Raw genomic sequence first — 17,504 nt, 5'->3', positions numbered from 1 at the left:
CATCCTATGACAAGTCAAAATGTCTGCTGTGAAAAGGAGCATATTGAAACTTTTCTTGCTACAATTAGGGTTGTTTCAGGAAGGTGGGGGATCTGATTGACCTTCAATATTCAGCAAAATGTGACTGAAAAGTAAATTGAATGTGTTCCATTGTCTCAAGCGCATCTAATTTCCTTATCCTGACTCTTTTACCCTCAGGACCTCCGTGAACTGACACCTCAGATGGATTATAGCCACAGACATCAGAGGAGAAAACAGTTGGACAACAGACAGCACATATCTGGAGTTAGAGAGCTGGGGCCAAATTGGGTGGCAGTAGTGATGAGGCTGATGACAGTGATGCTGATAGGTGGTGGTGCTGTGCCTGGATTGCAGCCACCACGCTTAATAAAAGCAACCAGACTAAATGGGCTCTCTTACGCCTTGGGTGACAGACAGAGTGTCCCACAGCAGTCTCCTCAACAGTGGGGTCATATTAACTCTGTGAGGTCTTTGTTGTTAGTGGGATGTCCACTGGTGGGGATGGATTGTAAGTCACCCATGAATGACTTGTTGTTTACTCTGTGGTCTGAACTGCATATAAAACAGTTACTTTGGACGCAGGCTGTGGTTTTATTTGCGAAACATGTCTTGAATTTGTATAAAAATATCTAAAAATATTAATGGATTACATTTTTTTACATTTACATTACATTACATTACATTACATTTTTAAATTTGAGTTTTTATTTAAGCAGTTTGTAAAAAAAAAAAAAATCTCAATAACAATTTAGCTGCTTCCTCTACTCATTTTTCTGCAGGCACAAACAGATGGAATAAATAAACTTGTCCAGAGGTTTGAATGGCGAGATGCGACAGGCTGAGCAGAAGTCTGTTTCTGAGCTTATTTGTGTGAGTGGAGGAGATGCACGTTGTCAGAGAGTTCACAGTATACAGGCCTAATTGGTTGTTTTGCAGGAATAAATTAGAATGAATATAGCGTCTCTTACCTTTCACAACTTGCAGGTGGCAGAGTTCACCGCAGTTAAATAAAAAATATTCTGCTACCAGATGAATCCAGTTGCAAACAGATTGTGTTCAATAGATGTTACTGTTTCCTGCAATACTCTGAGGCTTTCTGTAAGGAGTTTTGGGATCCCAAACTGACCAAGTTCACACACTAAGGAGGTGGGAGTGACTTATACTTTGGTATGTGCGTGTGTGTGTGTGTGTGTGTGTGTGTGTGTGTGTACCAAGTATTCTTCATGTTATGGGGACTTGTCTCCCTTATGAGGACAAAAAGCACGTCCCCTATACATAAATCATTCATTTTAGGGTGAAGACTTGGTTTAAAGTTAAGGTTAGTTTAGGGTTATGTTAAGGTTAGGGTAAGGGTTTGTAAGGGTTAGGCATGTGGTGGTTATGGTTAAGGTTAGGATAAGTCTCCAGAAAATGAATGCAATGTAATGTGGAAACACAACTCTGTGTGTGTGTGTGTGTGTGTGTGTGTGTGTGTTTGTTTGTTACTGGAGCAGACCAGAGTGAAGCGCTGTACACTCCTGCCATTAACGCAATGAAAAACTTTAGAAACATCTTGAAATAGGAGCTGCTCTACTACTTGGGAGGTATGGCATCTAATAAATGCCGTGCCACACCACAGGCGCATAGTACATCCGTTTTAGGCTACACTCTCTGCCAACAACCTGTCAGTCATTTAAAGAAAACAGTTGTTTACCGCAAATAGCATCATTTATAGGGGCTGTCATAACGTTGTATAGTATTTTTAGCAGTCATATATGGACAATTTTTTTAAATGACCGAATTTTTGTCCACTTGGGGGCAGCGGAAACAAGCTAAAACACAATTCTGGCATTATCACCTCTGAAGTTCATGATAAACGTGCCAGCAAACATAACCCTATTTAAACGTCCGATACAAAGTAAGATTAATAATGATTTGGACTTGTGTTTGTGCCATGGATGTATAATAAAAGCTGGATAGGGCGCTGCCGCTCAGCCTTGCAGCCAATTTTTCCCAGTGGCCACTCGCGGTATTGCAGCGAAAAATCTCCCTGCGGCCCAAAAAGGATTTTCCCCATAGACCACCATTGTAAAAGAGACGCCTGTAAAACTGCTGACAGGACACCTTAAACTGCAAACAACGTCAATTATGACTCTTTCTATTATTAACTTTTATGTTTGTAAAACTTTCCTCAAGCCAAGAAAAGCAATTTAAAAATCCGTGTCGTCATCACAAAGTAAAGTCTATGGGCCGAGCGGGAGCTCGCGGGCGGAGCCAGTGGGGGAAACACTACTGCGCCTATTCAGTTGGCCGCACAACGCGGAAGCAAACCCGGAAGCTAGAAACTTTTTTGGCGTATGCCATTCCTATAGGACTGAACGGGCACCACTTTTAGTCCGGTATCCAGCTCTTATAATACATCCTTGGTTTGTGCCCACCTGACGACTGTAATTGCAATATTTACCTTCCTCTTGGCTCTGTTTTGCTCAAGCGGTAACCTCCGGGGCTGAAAAATGAAGCCAATGCGGAAGTGCCAAAAACTACTGTTCCTTGAATGGCCACTTGAGGCTGGCTCCAAAAGCGAGTCAATCCCCATAGACCCCCATGTTAAAATGCCCAACTTTACAGCAGAAATAAACGTGTTTACAGCCTGGTACAAAAAATGGTTTTGGTCTCTATAGTTAATTTCCCCTTTCTTGACAACTGTACGGGGGTGAATTTTTTTATAACTCACCCAGCTTTTATTAAGCCGTAAAGTTATGCATAATGAAGGACATGGCTGCTTTGAGTGACAGGTCCACCAGCCGCTAGGTGGCTTGTTTCAGCCATTCGGCCCGCCTCTTTGTCCATTTTTGATTGGCTGGGAGTTAGGCAGAGTCACGTACTACCAAGATGGCGACGGCCGGAGCGACTCACTTTGAACTTCAAAACCGCTCCTCAGAAACCAACGGGTGACGTCACGGTAACTGCGTCCATATTTTTATGCAGTTTATGGTTTCGCTCTCCACCAACTCCTGAGAGGGAAATATGTGGCTCTTACGCAGCCTCAGTTTGTTGTCTCTCATCTATTAGCATGTATTAGCATTAACTTTTTAGCTGCTAAATGCTGCACTGTCTTCACCAGCTAGCAGTGGTGGAAGAAGTTCCCCAATACTTTACTTAAGAAAAAGATGTAAATTTATACCACAGTGTAAAGGTACTCTGCTTAAATACATTCATAGTGTTATGTAAGTCAACTGCAAACGTAGTATTAGCAAAGTGTATGTAAAGTATCAAAACTAAACGTTTTTCAGACACTTGTCAAGGAACGACCATTTGTAGCTGCTGTTTGAAGGAGCTCTTAAAGAGAGCAGCAGGATCCTGTTTACAGGGCTGTCAGGTGTGTGCACACCTGCATGAATGCCATTGGATGTTACCAGCCACACAGCTGTGGATGAGTCAGTGATTGTTAAAACAGCTGAGGCCTGAAACAAGCACAACATCATTGCTGCTTGAACTAACTATGCTCCATTCGTTGTGCAGAAGTGTTGTATTATACATATTTTATATAATGTTTTATTATCGGTCTATCACCGAAGCATTAACATGTAAGCAGCATTTTCATGTTGTAGCTGCCAGTGAGATATATTCAGTTTCATAAAAGCCTTCTTCCCAGAATCTGTTGCCCTACTAACCAGCTGAACTGTGCTGTTATCAAACTGGACTTTACATTTCATCATCCCTCCTTTAATCCCTGCACTGCTCTCTTTCATATATTTCATCAAACTGGACTTAACATTGTACATCGCATTCAATCTCCACTATTACATAATTTAATTATTTATGCACATGTCACTTTTTAATCTTTGCTCTTGTCACCTTCATATATTTCATACACTTCATTTCTTTGTCCATAGCACAGTCCATATTTCCTTTGTAGTCAATATTGTATTTCAAGTTTTATATCCCATTTCAAAACTATTACTATTCCATTCTGTAAATAGATTTTAAATTTAAAAAAAATAATTTAATTAGGTACTACTTTGTTTATTTCATTATTATTATTACCTTACTCTTGTTCTATTTTTATTCTTCTATGTTGCGTTTGTCAGAGGAAACACCCAAGACACATTCTTTGTATGCATTCATACTCGGCTAATAAACATGATTTCTGATTTTAAATATTTTGTTTGGAAGTTAAAGGGGAAATATGCATATTTACAGGTCTATATTTTTAATCTGGGGCTCTACTGGAATATCTTTGCAGGATTTACAGTTATTTATGTTATACTGACCCTTTACACAGCTCCTCAGTTTAGCCTCTGACTGAAACAGACCATTTAGCTCCTGTCTCCTGATGAGCCCACTATCTTCTGATTGGTTTGCCACCGGAAGCTGCGTCTTGGCCGACTTGCGACAGCTATGTAAACAAACAGTAATAGTAGGATTTCACTTCTTTTTCTCATTCTTTTCTCAAAATGTCAACTTCTCAAATACATCCGTACACAGTCAAGCCAGAATCTCATCCGAAATATGCAAGTAGACAATGTAAAAAACACATGGAAAAGCCTTAGCAACAGCCTGGCATCAGCTCATCGGCAAGGTAGAAAAAGATGTCGCAAACAAAGTAACTTTACAATCAGATAAATGTAGCTGAGTAAAAAGTACAATGTTTCCCCCTGAAATCAAATGAAGTAGAGGTATAAAGTTACATTAAATGTACAGTGCTTGACTAAATGTACTTCACCACTGCTAGCTAGTTGCTCATTTTGTGTTTTAATTTATTGTATTTATTATTGATTGATTGATATAGTGTTTTAATAATCCAATTTCTGTTTTGCACTGGCAGGTAGTGTACAGGTTTTTTTGTAGAGCTTTTTCACTGTAAACAGCTGTAAATGAGAGTGAGAACACTGAACCGAAACAGTAAAGGCTCCAGAAAACCAAAACAATGAGTTTTATAGTAATCTTATAGAGACACTTTAATTAAATTTAAATATGTGGGTTTGTCATTACGTGTGCCCCCTTTCATATTACACATAGTCATTTGATCCACTGTTAACCTAAAAACAATGATTATGGACATTTTAATGTTGGCCGATGGGTTTCTAATAATAGGTCCCAGTCTAAGAAGGGCTGTGTCCTCAACCTAATTTGACAAATGTGATTTATTTTCATGCAGGTTTGCTACCTGTCACTTACATTACTCTACACTGTCATCCATGTAAATGAGTCTCCCTGTCACCATCCCCAGTCCAGAGTCGCCTCCATTTACATCTCATTATGAAAAGATTGCCGCTCTACCTCCATGTTCTCTGCTTCAGGACCCCATCTGGTGTGTTCACAATAACATGCATCATTTCCCTCTGCGCCTGAGGGGTTTATAGTGAGTCTACATGAACAAGGGGCCACTCCACTGGATCCTGTGTAAATGGGTTGGGGGGGGGTTTAGCCAACTGCAGCTCGGGAAGTTAAATCACATGAGATGGAATTTATTTTCCAATCACTGTGAAGGAGGGGAACACCTGCTGTAAGCCCCCCTTGATATTTGCAAAACCTTGCCCACATGCTGTTAGGTTGATGGTCTGTCAGCCATGGCATTTTCCCAGACAGTAAAAAATTCCTCAAAACATGCGCATACATGAGACAAATAATGACCAGCATGAAGCAGCACAGCTCCATGATAAAACAGGCCTGAGACAAGTGACCATGTTGTGAATGTCTAAGTCCATTGATTGCTTCTAAATACTTTTACAAACGATCTAACAGCTGCTTCATATTTTCTTAAGACAATCCAGTTCCATGTAAGCTGAAATTTGAATTTTCAAATATCAGTCGTGTTTGCATTTTAGTCTGAGGGGCATCATGTCAGTCAGACCTCACAGTACAAAGAGCAACTTATTTGTTGCTTACAGTTCAGTATCAGCTTGTTGTTTTTTGTTGGCTCTCGTTAAATTTTCATATATGGACTCATTTACAGAGTATGAAGTCCTAATGTTACACTACATATATAATAATAGTTATTAATACAGATAGACATGATGTAAAAGGGATGATGTGGTTTGAGAATAGCCAAAAATAAGAGCTTTGTTGTGTGTTTAACTGGCAGAATTAGCACAGGATCAAGTGGGAAGCAGACAAAGGAGAAAGGATAGTGTAGGAATGTGGTCCTTTGTTGTGGAGCTGATTAATGAAGTGCCCCCCTAGATCACAGCTGGAGCTCTTGGTGTAATGATATGGGGCTGTGTTTGTGTGTGTGTGTGTGTGTGCTGGGGGGTTGTGTTTGGAGAGCTGTGCAGGAATTATGTGTGGTGGTAATAGGGGGTAATGTATGTATGTATGTGCAAGGACTGTTTATATGATGGGCTTGAAATTGAATATTAAGGTTGTGTGCTCATGTGCACACAGTTTGGCCTCCTGCAGTCGGGACCACTATATATTATTTTCTTTTCTGGCTTTTCTTAGTTCTTACTGAAAGAAATATTATTTGCTTTCTGGCCAAGAGTTAGGTGAGAAGATCTGACACCACTGTCTCAGAAAGAAAGCATTTTATTACTGTAGATTTTTGCTTTCAGCCCTGGACTCAGCTGCAGACTCATCACACTGGCCAATGTTCTTGCATGAATGCCCATATGATGTTAAGCTGACACGGAATTGATCATCTAAATAATTGAAATGAGGCATGTACAGTGCCAGTATGCAGTAAAGGTAAAGGAAGGCATTCAGCTGTACCAGGGCTCCTGTGGATGCTTGTATTCATGCATGCAGAGCACATATACAGTATACTATACTTAGTGTCACTGGATTTATGGTTGTGCAATATGCATGAATGAGTAAATGTGTTAATGCATACATATAACATACGTCCCATTGACGTGTGAAAATGTGTTTTTCTGCACATGCTTCTGTATGCAAAGGCAAGGTTTCCGTGGTAACAACAAATTCATACAGCAAGCACAGCTCAGCAAGATTTCTCTCAGATCCAAAACTCCTCCTTTTTGCCATTTCCCTCTCTTTCTTTTGCCCTCGTATTTCCTTTATCCTCCATAGCGTTATCTCTCGTTCTCAGTTTCCATCAGTCAAGGACAGAGTTTGGGGGGGGTTTCCATCGTAGGCTCGAGGACGGTGCGAGGAGCCAGAGAGGGGGATGGACAGAGAGATGGAGCAGTGTATATGGCCGCCGGGAGGAGAGTAGACCCATGGGACAGGCATCCAATGTGCTGTAAACCATAACGGCCCCATAACAGGCAGATTTCTCATTTCCACGATGCCGGGGCCATATCTCATCTACCGCCATGACAATCCCACTGAGACCCATACGAGCCAGGACAGCATTGCCAACGGTGCACACTCAGCATTGGAGGAGGGGAAGTGGAACCTAGTGAGGTGGTGATTTGGAAAGAATGACAGAGAACGGCAATAAATTTCATTGACAGATTATTCAGGAAAACATCCCAACAAAATTCCTTAAAGATTGGATCACATCTCTCCCTTATTCCTCGTGGATAAAGGATTGTGATTAAGGGAAGTTGTTAGGTGATTTTTACATATAACTCGTTGATTCATTGCCATTTTAAGCAATGTTTATTTGTCCATTTTCTTTTTTGGGGGGTATTTTTCCTTCTTGAAATTTCTTACCACATAAACCATTTCACCATTACATCAAAAACAAGTCACTGGTGATCATGATTAGTTATTTTTCACCACGCTAGCAGTATGGCTCTATGGATGGCGGTTGGTCAGTCGGTTGGTCAACCACTGTGGTGGAGACTGAAGTAGCTCAACAACTGTTGGATGGATTAGTTGTTGAGCAATTGGCAAAAAAATTGCCAATTTGTGGTTTCCAGAAGATGAATCCAAGACTTGGGTGGTCTTCTGGCTGCACCAGAGGTTCATATTTGTGGTTTGCAGAGAAATGTGTCGACTAACTATTGAATAGATTGCCAATAAGTTTGGTACAGACATTCAAGTGCCCAACAAGATGAATTGTAATAACTTTGGTGATTATCCTACTTGTAATCCAGTGCCATCATCAGGTCTAATACTTTTGTTTAAATAACCAAATATAAATACCTAATTAGCTGTACTTTTTGTTTAGCGCTAATTAGCAGATGTTTAGCATGTTAACCTGCCAAACGAAGATGGTGAATATGGTTAACAACATACCTACTACACATCAGCATGTTAGCATTGTAATTGTGTCCATGTTAGCATTTAGGTCAAAGCACCGCTGTGCTTAAGTATAGCCGTTAGCATGGCTGTAGACTCTTGACCTTTATATTTATTTGGTGTTCTTTGCCTCTTTCTTGATGCATTATCATTCATAAAACATACTGTAGGTCAAATGACAGGCCAGAAGTTGTGTGCACATGAAAAAGGGCAAGTGGCTGTTAATGTTACTGAGGTAATGCTATATTAATGAAGAGTAGGCAGGGCAGAAGCTGACAGACACACCCAAGGTTAACCTCTTGATTCATTTAACACCTCCGGGACTCTGCAGGAGTCCACCTATTCCCCTGCTAATGTGTATTGTGAAAGAGGATAGTATTGGTGATGAGGTAGATCAAATAACTTGTTTCTGATCAAAGCTTCCTTGAAAAGACGATAAGATCTTACCTTGTATTTTAAATTAGGCACATTTTGCTTTGATGTTATTTTTCATTTTCTTAACTCATCCAGGGGGTGCGCGTGTGTGTATGTGTATGCTGGGAGTCGCTAGAGTAAAAGTCAGAGGATCACTTATGTCATTAGAATTCCTCGTATGGGAGGTGAGAACCATGAAATTTTGTACCGATCCATCCTCTAATTCAGAGGTTCCACTTCCCACTGCAGATACCAACAATGTCACAATAAGAGCCACCTCACCTATGTAAGTCCACCCCTGACTACAACTACTACTACAACTACTACCTCTCAGGCCCGGCGCCAGGATGATGGGGCGCTGTTAAAAAATGTGAGAGGGCAATTTTTTTTCCTAAAATAAAATTCACTGATTTAACCATGCAATAGCGTCAGAAAGGCTAAATAACAACAAAATAAGGCTACTGTGTCAAAATCAAGGAATACATTTTTTAATCAGAGCACTCATAAAAATCACTCAAAATCAGCAGGGTGCACGTAGAAACAGCTGTTTGCATTTCTGTCTCTCGGCTCATCTGCCGACTCTGACTCCTCTTCAGTATTGAAAGGTTTGTCTGACCTGTCAGGGCCAGCGTTGTCACTTGCCTCTCGACTCTTTTTTGGACCTTGTAGCCATTTTAAAATTCCACTCATTGTAAAATCAACGACTGAGGAGTCTGAATCTGACTGCGTCAAGCTAACGTTAATGTTACTAGTTCATGCTATTCGGACTTGACGTCACCCTAAATGGCTAAGCACAGGCAAATTTTATTTCTAAAATATTTAAATGATTAACAACCAATTTTTTTACATCATTGTAACATGAGATGTATATGTAATAACTGTTGTCCATAATAAAATGAAATTAGATGGAAAGTTTTTGGACTTAGGCCAGTTTGAGTGGAATTGTTCGACCTTTCAGAAAGGTTCTTGCGTACCACAGTTTGGGAATCACTGCTCTAACTGTTGAGATATTTCATTCTGGACCACAGTTGGTAGCACGACCGACAGACTGACATTGCTGTCCCTGAAGCTGCCGCCACAGCTAAACAGCTTTGATCCAGTATAAATGCACTGCAGCTTTCCTCATCCCCCGTCACTGCTGCTATAGGCAGTCGTCTCCTCTCTGCCACCGTCAGTATTGCATAGCCTCGACCCTCGACAGCGAAATAGTGCGCCATAAATGCCATAGTTTTTAATAGCAGGGTGTGTCCTCGGCAGAGTCACAGTGTGAGGTGATGTATTGTTTTAATAGCTTACTCTGTCTCCTCTGCATCTCATGACATGAGATGTTTTGGCAGACTGTCACACTGTTTTCCCCACTCTCAGCTCTGTCTATTCCCTGCATAACTCCAAACTTTCACTCACCTCACACACACACACTACTGTTCAGCCAGTCTGGCCGACCTCTTTTTCTGTTACCAGCTCTGACCTGTGACGTTACATGTGCTCCAGGAACGTTAGATCAATAGCCATGTATCATTAACCCACATCCAGATTGTGCTGAGCTAGAGGCAGGCAGCTGAGCAGCCTTATAACACACACACACACACTGCACACACACACCATCCTCTCAGTCTGCAGCATCCCTCCTTCTTTCCTCTAATGTTTGGGTCAGGTTCATGTCCTCTACATCTCTCACACCATTCTCACATTGAGAGGGAAGAGCAAGAGGTGAAAGATGGAAAGGGAGGGAAGGAGGGAGGGAGGTATGGATGGATGGATGGATACAGGGAGATAAGGGGAGAGATGGACAGAGGGGGAGAAGGGGACGGATGGAGAGAGAAAACAAGCCTTGAATACAAATGAGCTGACACACATAATGCATGCCCTCCCTTCCCCTCTCTCTCTCTCTCTCTCTCTCTCTCTCTCTCTCTCTCTCTCGATCACTGTCTCACACACACATACACTCTTACTCCCATACACACATGTTCTTGCGCTCTCTCCCTCTCAACATCCTCTGCAGCTGCATTGGACCGACCGCTGCACAGGAGGTAATTTCAGCCACTTAATTTATTACTCAGCGCTGGTTGTTGGGAACAAGCTAATTAAAAGGAGGGTGAGTGTGTGGAGTGTGCGTGCGTGTGTGTGTGTGAGTGTGTGTGTATGTGTGGAAGAGACGGAGACACTGCTGCTGCTGCTGCTGCCGCTGCCGTCTCCTCATCTGGCTGTCTGAGGAGCTGTGGACCAGGAGGGGAGAGTAGAGAGAAAGAAGAAGAAGAAGAGAGGAGAGACAGACAGCTGGGTGGAAGGAGATTTTCACACCACTTAACCATCATCTGATCTGACATGGCCACCGCATAGGAATCTGGTGCCACGGCAACCGCCAGCTCCGCGACGAGGTATCCGAGGTGAGGAGGGAGGGGACGGTGAATGGATGGACGAATGGCAGGTTTTCCTTCTCTCCTCGGGGTGCCATAGCAGCACAGTGTGTTGTTGAAGTCACTGTTTAGCATTTTCTGCGCTTTTTAAGCGGGTTACTGTAGAGGATGTGTTTGTCGAGTGGATCTTTGAGTGTGTTTGTGGGTGTGTGTGTGTGTTGTGGTGTCTCTCTGTGGTTTTCTGTATTTTGCGGTGGTATTCCCCAAACAGAAGCCCTAATTATCCAGCACTGGGTAAATCCTATTACGGTTTTACTCTCCTCTTTTACTTTGTTCTATTAATAGTAGGGAGGGATTGCCGTACAGTCAGAGGAGTGGGATGTTTGCTGTTTGTGAGTCAACTTACTGTAGGTGTGTTTGTATCCTCTGTGTGTGTATGATTGTATAGAAAGTATGGTTCAGAAAAGGGATTCTGAATCAGCATGGGGTCTGTGTTAATGGAGGGCAAATATGGCAACACTGCACAAACACACACACACACACACACACACATAAAACAAAACAAAAAATCCAAAGCAACAACATAGTTGAGGCATTTGAGGCTTTGCCCAACAGTGACAGCACCGAGCCGCAGGTAAATGGTCAAAAAATGACTCACTGCTCCACACTGAAAAATTGTTCTGCAGTCAGAGTCTTGAATATTTAGGTTATGGCAGAGTTATTTCTCTGTATGTAGCACACAGAAACAAGAGAATGGCTGTCTGACAGTTGGCATTTTAACGCTGCATTGCTGTTGCACCTTCTCTCATGTTACTGTACTGCTGCTGCACGGATGTGGATTGATGCATAAAAGGAAATGTGAATACTCCACAAGAGTATTGTTTGGCAAGGCAGAAATAACTGTAAAATCAAGCCTGATCCAGATTGTTGGGCCCAATTAGCTTTCGTGTGTGTGTGTGTGTGTGTGTGTGCACGTGTATGCTCACATGCACAGGCGTGTGTACTGTATATCCTGGGGCAGGGTGGTGGACTGCAGAGGCAGGAGAGAGGACATATGGCTGCCTGGGTTTCTATGCTTTGACTGGAGTCTTCGGAGCAGCAGGGGGATTCAAATGTCCTGCTCTCCATGATGTGTGTGTGTGTGTGTGTGTGAATCAGTGGGTGTCTGTGTGATGGTGCTAAATCAACTTTCTCCTCTGCAGCCTGATTTGCTTCTCTCATCTCCACCATTTTGATTTCAGTTCTCACGTTTTTTATTCTGATCTGTGTATTGTGGGCGTGTGTGTGTGTGTCGCTGTGTAGATGTGTTGCTTATCCTTTTGAGTTGTGTCTCCCTTCTTTCTTTCTTTCCAACCTCAAACTGCACATGTGTGTCTGTGTATCCATGCATCTCTGTCTCTCACAGGTCGGTTTGATTCTCTCTGATTGATAGATGGACTATCAGATTAGAGCCCTTTTCACTTGGCTCGCTCTAATCCGATCAAAACCAGCTGGACTGCTTCTTCCTTCCACTTAGTTGCACACACATGCACAGAAGATCAGTGCAGCTTAAAGGGGCACTCTAGTGATTTAGTCTTGCACTTCCATAAAATGAGGGGACACATTAAAGACAGATTTATGAAAAGAATGATCAAACTCAAAGCAGCAGAGGTCAATATATCCTGTGGGTCAAGCTCCAAAGCACTGTGGATGCTACAGTTCCCATAATGCAACTTAATAACGTCTTCCTTCCTGCCTACTGAATGTCCGCACCTCCAGGCTTTCTGTTAAAAATTCTCTCATACCTTGGAAAGCTCCTTCAGACATACAACTATTTTCACAGGCTGACTAATACTCCTCATACTGAGTAAACTGAACTTGATGTGTAAAATTAGTGGAGTGCTCCTTTAATGCTCCTGACCTCATACAAGATCAGTAACGTCTGCATCAGTTTCTGTGTCCTGCATACTGAGCAGCGCGCAGATTTTCTCCCGCTAATTAAGCAGCAAACATGTCACCCAAATCAGCAGCGAGAGAAAGTTTCCGAGAAAAATTCAGCTGTAGTTTTCGCCAAATGTGCGTGGGACAGCTCTGAAATCTGAGTACCCCCCCGGGGGGTGTAACAAGCTTTATCATTCCCATTCTTTTGGTTAAATCATCCCTGGCTCGGTGTCCCACTTAGCAGCTATTAATCATCAAAAGCGTCTGCGCCTCATCTCCGGCCACCAGAGTGGTTTCTCCCTAAACACAGTTTCCTCTTCAGGAGATCTGCCGCCACCAACTCACAACTCATGCGTGCACTATCTCAGCCGGTGGCCCAAACTGTGAGAGAGATTCTCTTTTTGCTGCCTCCCACCAAGGCAATGAAACACACAGGAACACTTCCTATCAGCATCTGCTGGAGAGGAAACAGGAACGATCCCTCCCTCTGTCTCTCTGTTTCTCTTTCTCTCACTGTTGGTTTCCGTTACCTCGGGCTTCTGGTTGTTCACCCTGACATTTTTTTTTGGACACACGCACACACACGCACAGCTGTGCACACGCATACACACAGAGTCCAAGCAGCCCTCTCTAAAAGCAGACTTGGTTGGCACATTGTGTTGTTCTGAGGGCTGCTAAGAGCTTGGCTTCATGCCTTATTCATCCCTCAGGCCTATTCTTTCCACCAGTGTAGAAGGAATTAGGAGGAAGAAAGCTCTCCAGCAAAAAACACACCACTCACCAACAGAATAGAGGTCAACCTGACAACTTCACGGAAACAAAAACATCCTCTCCTCTCCTCTCCTCTCCTCTCCTCTCCTCTCCTCTCCTCTCCTCTCCTCTCCTCTCCTCTCCTCTCCTCTGTGACATTTCATTCAGTCAATATGTGATGGTTCCTTTATGTATGTGAGTTTAAAATCTGTCCAACTTGACAGCAGGTGATTTAAGGTCTATGTCAAGCCTCTGACAAGAGCGTGTGATCTATGTTCAGTAATGTCAAAAACAAAAACCTGAACACTTTATCTAGCAGAGCACTCCTACTCAGCTCTGAGGCTGTTTGTGAAGTGTGAAAACAGGGATCTCACTGTACACACTGCTGCCAGTTCACTGTGAGGAATATTCCCTTGTGTCCTCCATAGTACAATGTTGGAGTCCTTGTCCTTTGTCGTTGTGTACATAAATGATGAGTTTTGTGCATGTGTTTTGTGCCGTGGCAATAGTTTTGTTTTGTCTGTTTATTACAACGGCACTGAGTCATGCTCTTTTCATCATCTGATATTTCTCTAGTCAGACAATCTAAGCACAGAGGTTTTAATCCGAGTGAACATTTTGTGTTAAAAGAACTGTAATGCCAAAATAATTGATACTGAAGGGATCGTTATTTATGGTTTTTAAAACCATTAGAAGTTTTCAAACATCACTTAGAAGTTATTTTTACATGAATATTCATAATGGATGTAATGTCATGTTTTGGAGGGATACTTCATCACAGATTACCTTCATCCAGCACAAGTAGACAAGTTAGAAAAGCTAATGAAAATCAGCCTACTGACATCTTCAGCTTCTCAACCGTTCACATGACTGTAGCTGTCTGTCCAGAGTCTCCCAGTCTCTCATTGTGGCCGGCTAGTGCTAGCATGTCTCCGGTTAACTAGCATATCACCAGTTAGCTTTTCAGCTGCTGTGCCACCTGTTTTTTGAGGATCATTATGTATTATTGAGACTCTGTAAAACCATTACATTTTTTTGTTCTGTAGAATGCACATAGCCCACAGTGTAAAGACATGAGTTTACTTTTAGTACAAGTATTAAATATTAATGCATGTAGCATATAAATACACAGTGAAAAGGTATCACAGAAACAACAATGTGCTCAGTTAAATGAAGAAAAAAAACAGCAGTGTAATTGTGCAGAAAGAAAGAAAAGACATCAAGAGAAGCTCCAGATTTATCCAAATCTCATTTATCCTGATTGGATTCCACTTAATCTCACACTCTGGACTTGACCTCAGGTTGGCCGGTGGACTAATCTAATGCTCTTTCCTTCAGGATAAGGAGACAGAGAGCTGGACAGAGGGACGTTTGAAAAAACAGAGAAAGGGATGGCCATGGAGGACAAGCCAGGTGTGAAGAGCAGCAGCTCCATCGTCCCCTGCTTCCTGTTTGTGGAGGTAACAAACACACCTCTGATACTGTGTCTGTTAAGAAAACTACCAAATGTCACCTTGAGCAGCAATGATTGAGTTTTCATTTCATTCACTCATCAAGAATATTTACATATTAGGTTTGATGAGATCTGGACAAAATTGAGAGCAGAATAGCTCCTCACCAGGTAACTCAGTCCTGTTGGTGTAAAATGATAGTGAGTCAGTCTTGATCATATCTGTTGGTTATTTCCTGTTTCCTCTTGGCTTTCATGCTGACTCCTGATTTATCTCTGCGATTCCCCATCCTGTCAGTGAAGAGAAACCTTTGTAGCTCTGAGATTTGACTGTCTATCTAACCTCCCAGCTTGATGCACTTTCCTCTCCTCACATCTTTATACAATCTAAACCTCAGCAGTAAATATTTCAGGCTCAACGGTAGAGTTTGGGTCAGCTCAGCAAACATGCTCTCCACCGCTGACATCCCCACTCGGTATCACACATCCCACCCTGTTCCGGCACCAGGGGCAGCTGAGGCTTTGTAAAGTGGTTCCAGTTGTTCTGGGGTGTGTCGAGTGTTTTCCAGGATATTTGTGAACTGCATGATTCATGGAGGTGGTTGTGGATGTCGCAGCGCAGAGTGGATTTTCAGCACTTGTACTGTGGGGATTTGAAGCTGTGTTGCACAGATCATGCCAAAGGTTATATTGTCATTGTGGCAGGCTGAGAATGTTCAGAGAAACACACACACACACACACATGCAGCTTCATCCCCCGTGGAAAGCTGTGCTCTACATTGTTTGTGAGAGCAGTCAGACAGATGACTCAGAGGGCAACGGAAGTCCCAGAGCCTTCACCAAATTGTAACTGAGGTGGAGAAAAGCATGCACTGGTGAGGTAATCAGACTGTCTGTAATCTAATTAGACAAACCGAGCAGTGCTGAAGCTCACTGACTGCAAGTAAGTCAACCATCAGCTTTTCAGCCAGAGTGCCCCAAACATTCAGATCATTGCTCTGTAACAGATTCAGATAAGAGAAGCTGTTTGTGTTGCATCATTGCATTGCAGGTGCATTATGCAGATGTTACATCATGCTGGATTTACATGTTAGGATTTGCTTTTGTACTGTGTCGTGGCGATTTTGTAATTCTACTCTGACAAAGAGGAACGAGCCAAAGATCTCTCACAGTCAGGGGATACACTGGGATTAGTTATGTCGGGGGACTCTGTGGTTTCAGGGTTGCCATGGCTGCACATGTATAGGCATAGGCTAAAAAATCTGCTTGATATCTTTTGACAAACTGTAAATAAAATATAACAAGGTGAGACAACCCTCTGCTCTGAACACTAAAAGACTAATCAAAGCCATTCTAGATACTGTTGGCAGTGTGTAAAACTACAGCTGATGACAATAAAAGCTTTCTCTAAGTGCACTCTCTTGTGTATCTGTATCAAATATGGGAATGATGTTGTTACCACTGAAGGAGGGGAAAAAAAGGAAAAGGAAAACCTTCATATTAAGCAAAAGCACTGCTTTTATGTTAAGAAATGAAATCATGATTGGATTACGTAGTGAACATATTACAAAAGATACAAATGGCTTCGGCACATGTACCTAGCTAAGCTAGATCAGTAGTGATGTCTGACGTACCTTTTGAAGAAGTCTGTAAGCTTCGTCCTCTTTGCTTCACTCATTTCTACATGTAACTTTAATCTCTGCAACTTCAAAATTTCAAGGACATAAATTTATTCAACATACACACATGATCTAAGTGAAAGTAGGAGTGTAAAAAAGCTTAATAAACTAAAATTAAACACAGCCTTGTTCCTATGAGAGACAAGACAAAGACCACACCCTCGTTCCTTTTCATTAGTTTATGTTATAGCTAGGAAATGGTCAAAACTAGCTTGTATTACCTAGCCATCGTGTAATTTAACTTGTTCTGATATTCTGCTCAAACCACAATACTGAGATTTCAGTACGTCCTTGCTTGCTTGACAGTTGAACTTGAACTAGAGCTTGCCAGCTAGCTTAATGTAACAGTTAGCTGCCAAAGATTGGAGGCAACCTGTCGCAAACTATCTAGTATTAAAGTTATCGTAGCAATTTGGATTCTGTTATTAAACCTGTCAGTTTCTGACCTATTTTTCTCCCTACCTTGCCATCCACCTATCACTGGTGTTATTATGGATCCTTTTCTTTTCAAGACAGGTCCTACTCTGCCTCTGATTGGCTAGTAATTGTTGCCTTCGTTGGTTGGGTTGGTTAGGTTTAGACATGAGTAGTGAGATTGGTTAGGGTTAAGGTAAGAATATCTGGGTAAGCCAATCAGAGGCAGAGTAGGCCATGTCTTGCCAAGAACTGATCTGTTACGTAGCTTTTAAGTAAACTCATTGACAGAAAAAAGGGAAACCCTGTGAAAGTTCTGATGTTCACAAGTTCTTACATCACCTCATTTAGGCCTATGTTCTCTACAGCTTC

General features: G+C 42.1%; 2 protein-coding genes across 9 annotated transcripts in view; one reads left to right on the top strand and one right to left on the bottom strand.

The window, feature by feature from the left end:
• The window catches only part of LOC122967033 (paralemmin-1-like), a 28,291-nt gene extending 25,808 nt beyond the window's left edge, over positions 1 to 2,483 (bottom strand). Inside the window, exon 1 of one of the 2 annotated variants that reach the window (XM_044331424.1) lies at positions 2,465 to 2,483. The gene's annotated coding sequence lies outside the window, so the exon portion shown is untranslated. Of the gene's footprint in view, positions 1 to 989; positions 1,362 to 2,464 lie in introns of those variants that run through there. The other variant, XM_044331423.1, reaches the window with a different exon arrangement.
• The window catches only part of plppr2a (phospholipid phosphatase related 2a), a 72,390-nt gene continuing 57,237 nt past the window's right edge, over positions 2,352 to 17,504 (top strand). For 5 of the 7 annotated variants that reach the window (XM_044331454.1, XM_044331447.1, XM_044331452.1 and 2 more), the window contains exons 1-2: positions 8,646 to 10,949; positions 14,928 to 15,049. In XM_044331454.1, the coding sequence (XP_044187389.1) occupies positions 14,981 to 15,049 (69 nt within the window). In that variant the 5' untranslated portion in view covers positions 8,646 to 10,949; positions 14,928 to 14,980. Of the gene's footprint in view, positions 2,448 to 2,839; positions 2,963 to 8,645; positions 10,950 to 14,927; positions 15,050 to 17,504 lie in introns of those variants that run through there. The other 2 variants (XM_044331449.1, XM_044331448.1) reach the window with 2 other exon arrangements.

Source organism: Thunnus albacares, chromosome 17 (genome assembly GCF_914725855.1).
Source record: "Thunnus albacares chromosome 17, fThuAlb1.1, whole genome shotgun sequence".
NCBI classification, from domain to species: domain Eukaryota; kingdom Metazoa; phylum Chordata; class Actinopteri; order Scombriformes; family Scombridae; genus Thunnus; species Thunnus albacares.
Note: the sequence above shows the minus strand (reverse complement) of the source record. Positions and strands in the feature narration are given on the sequence as shown.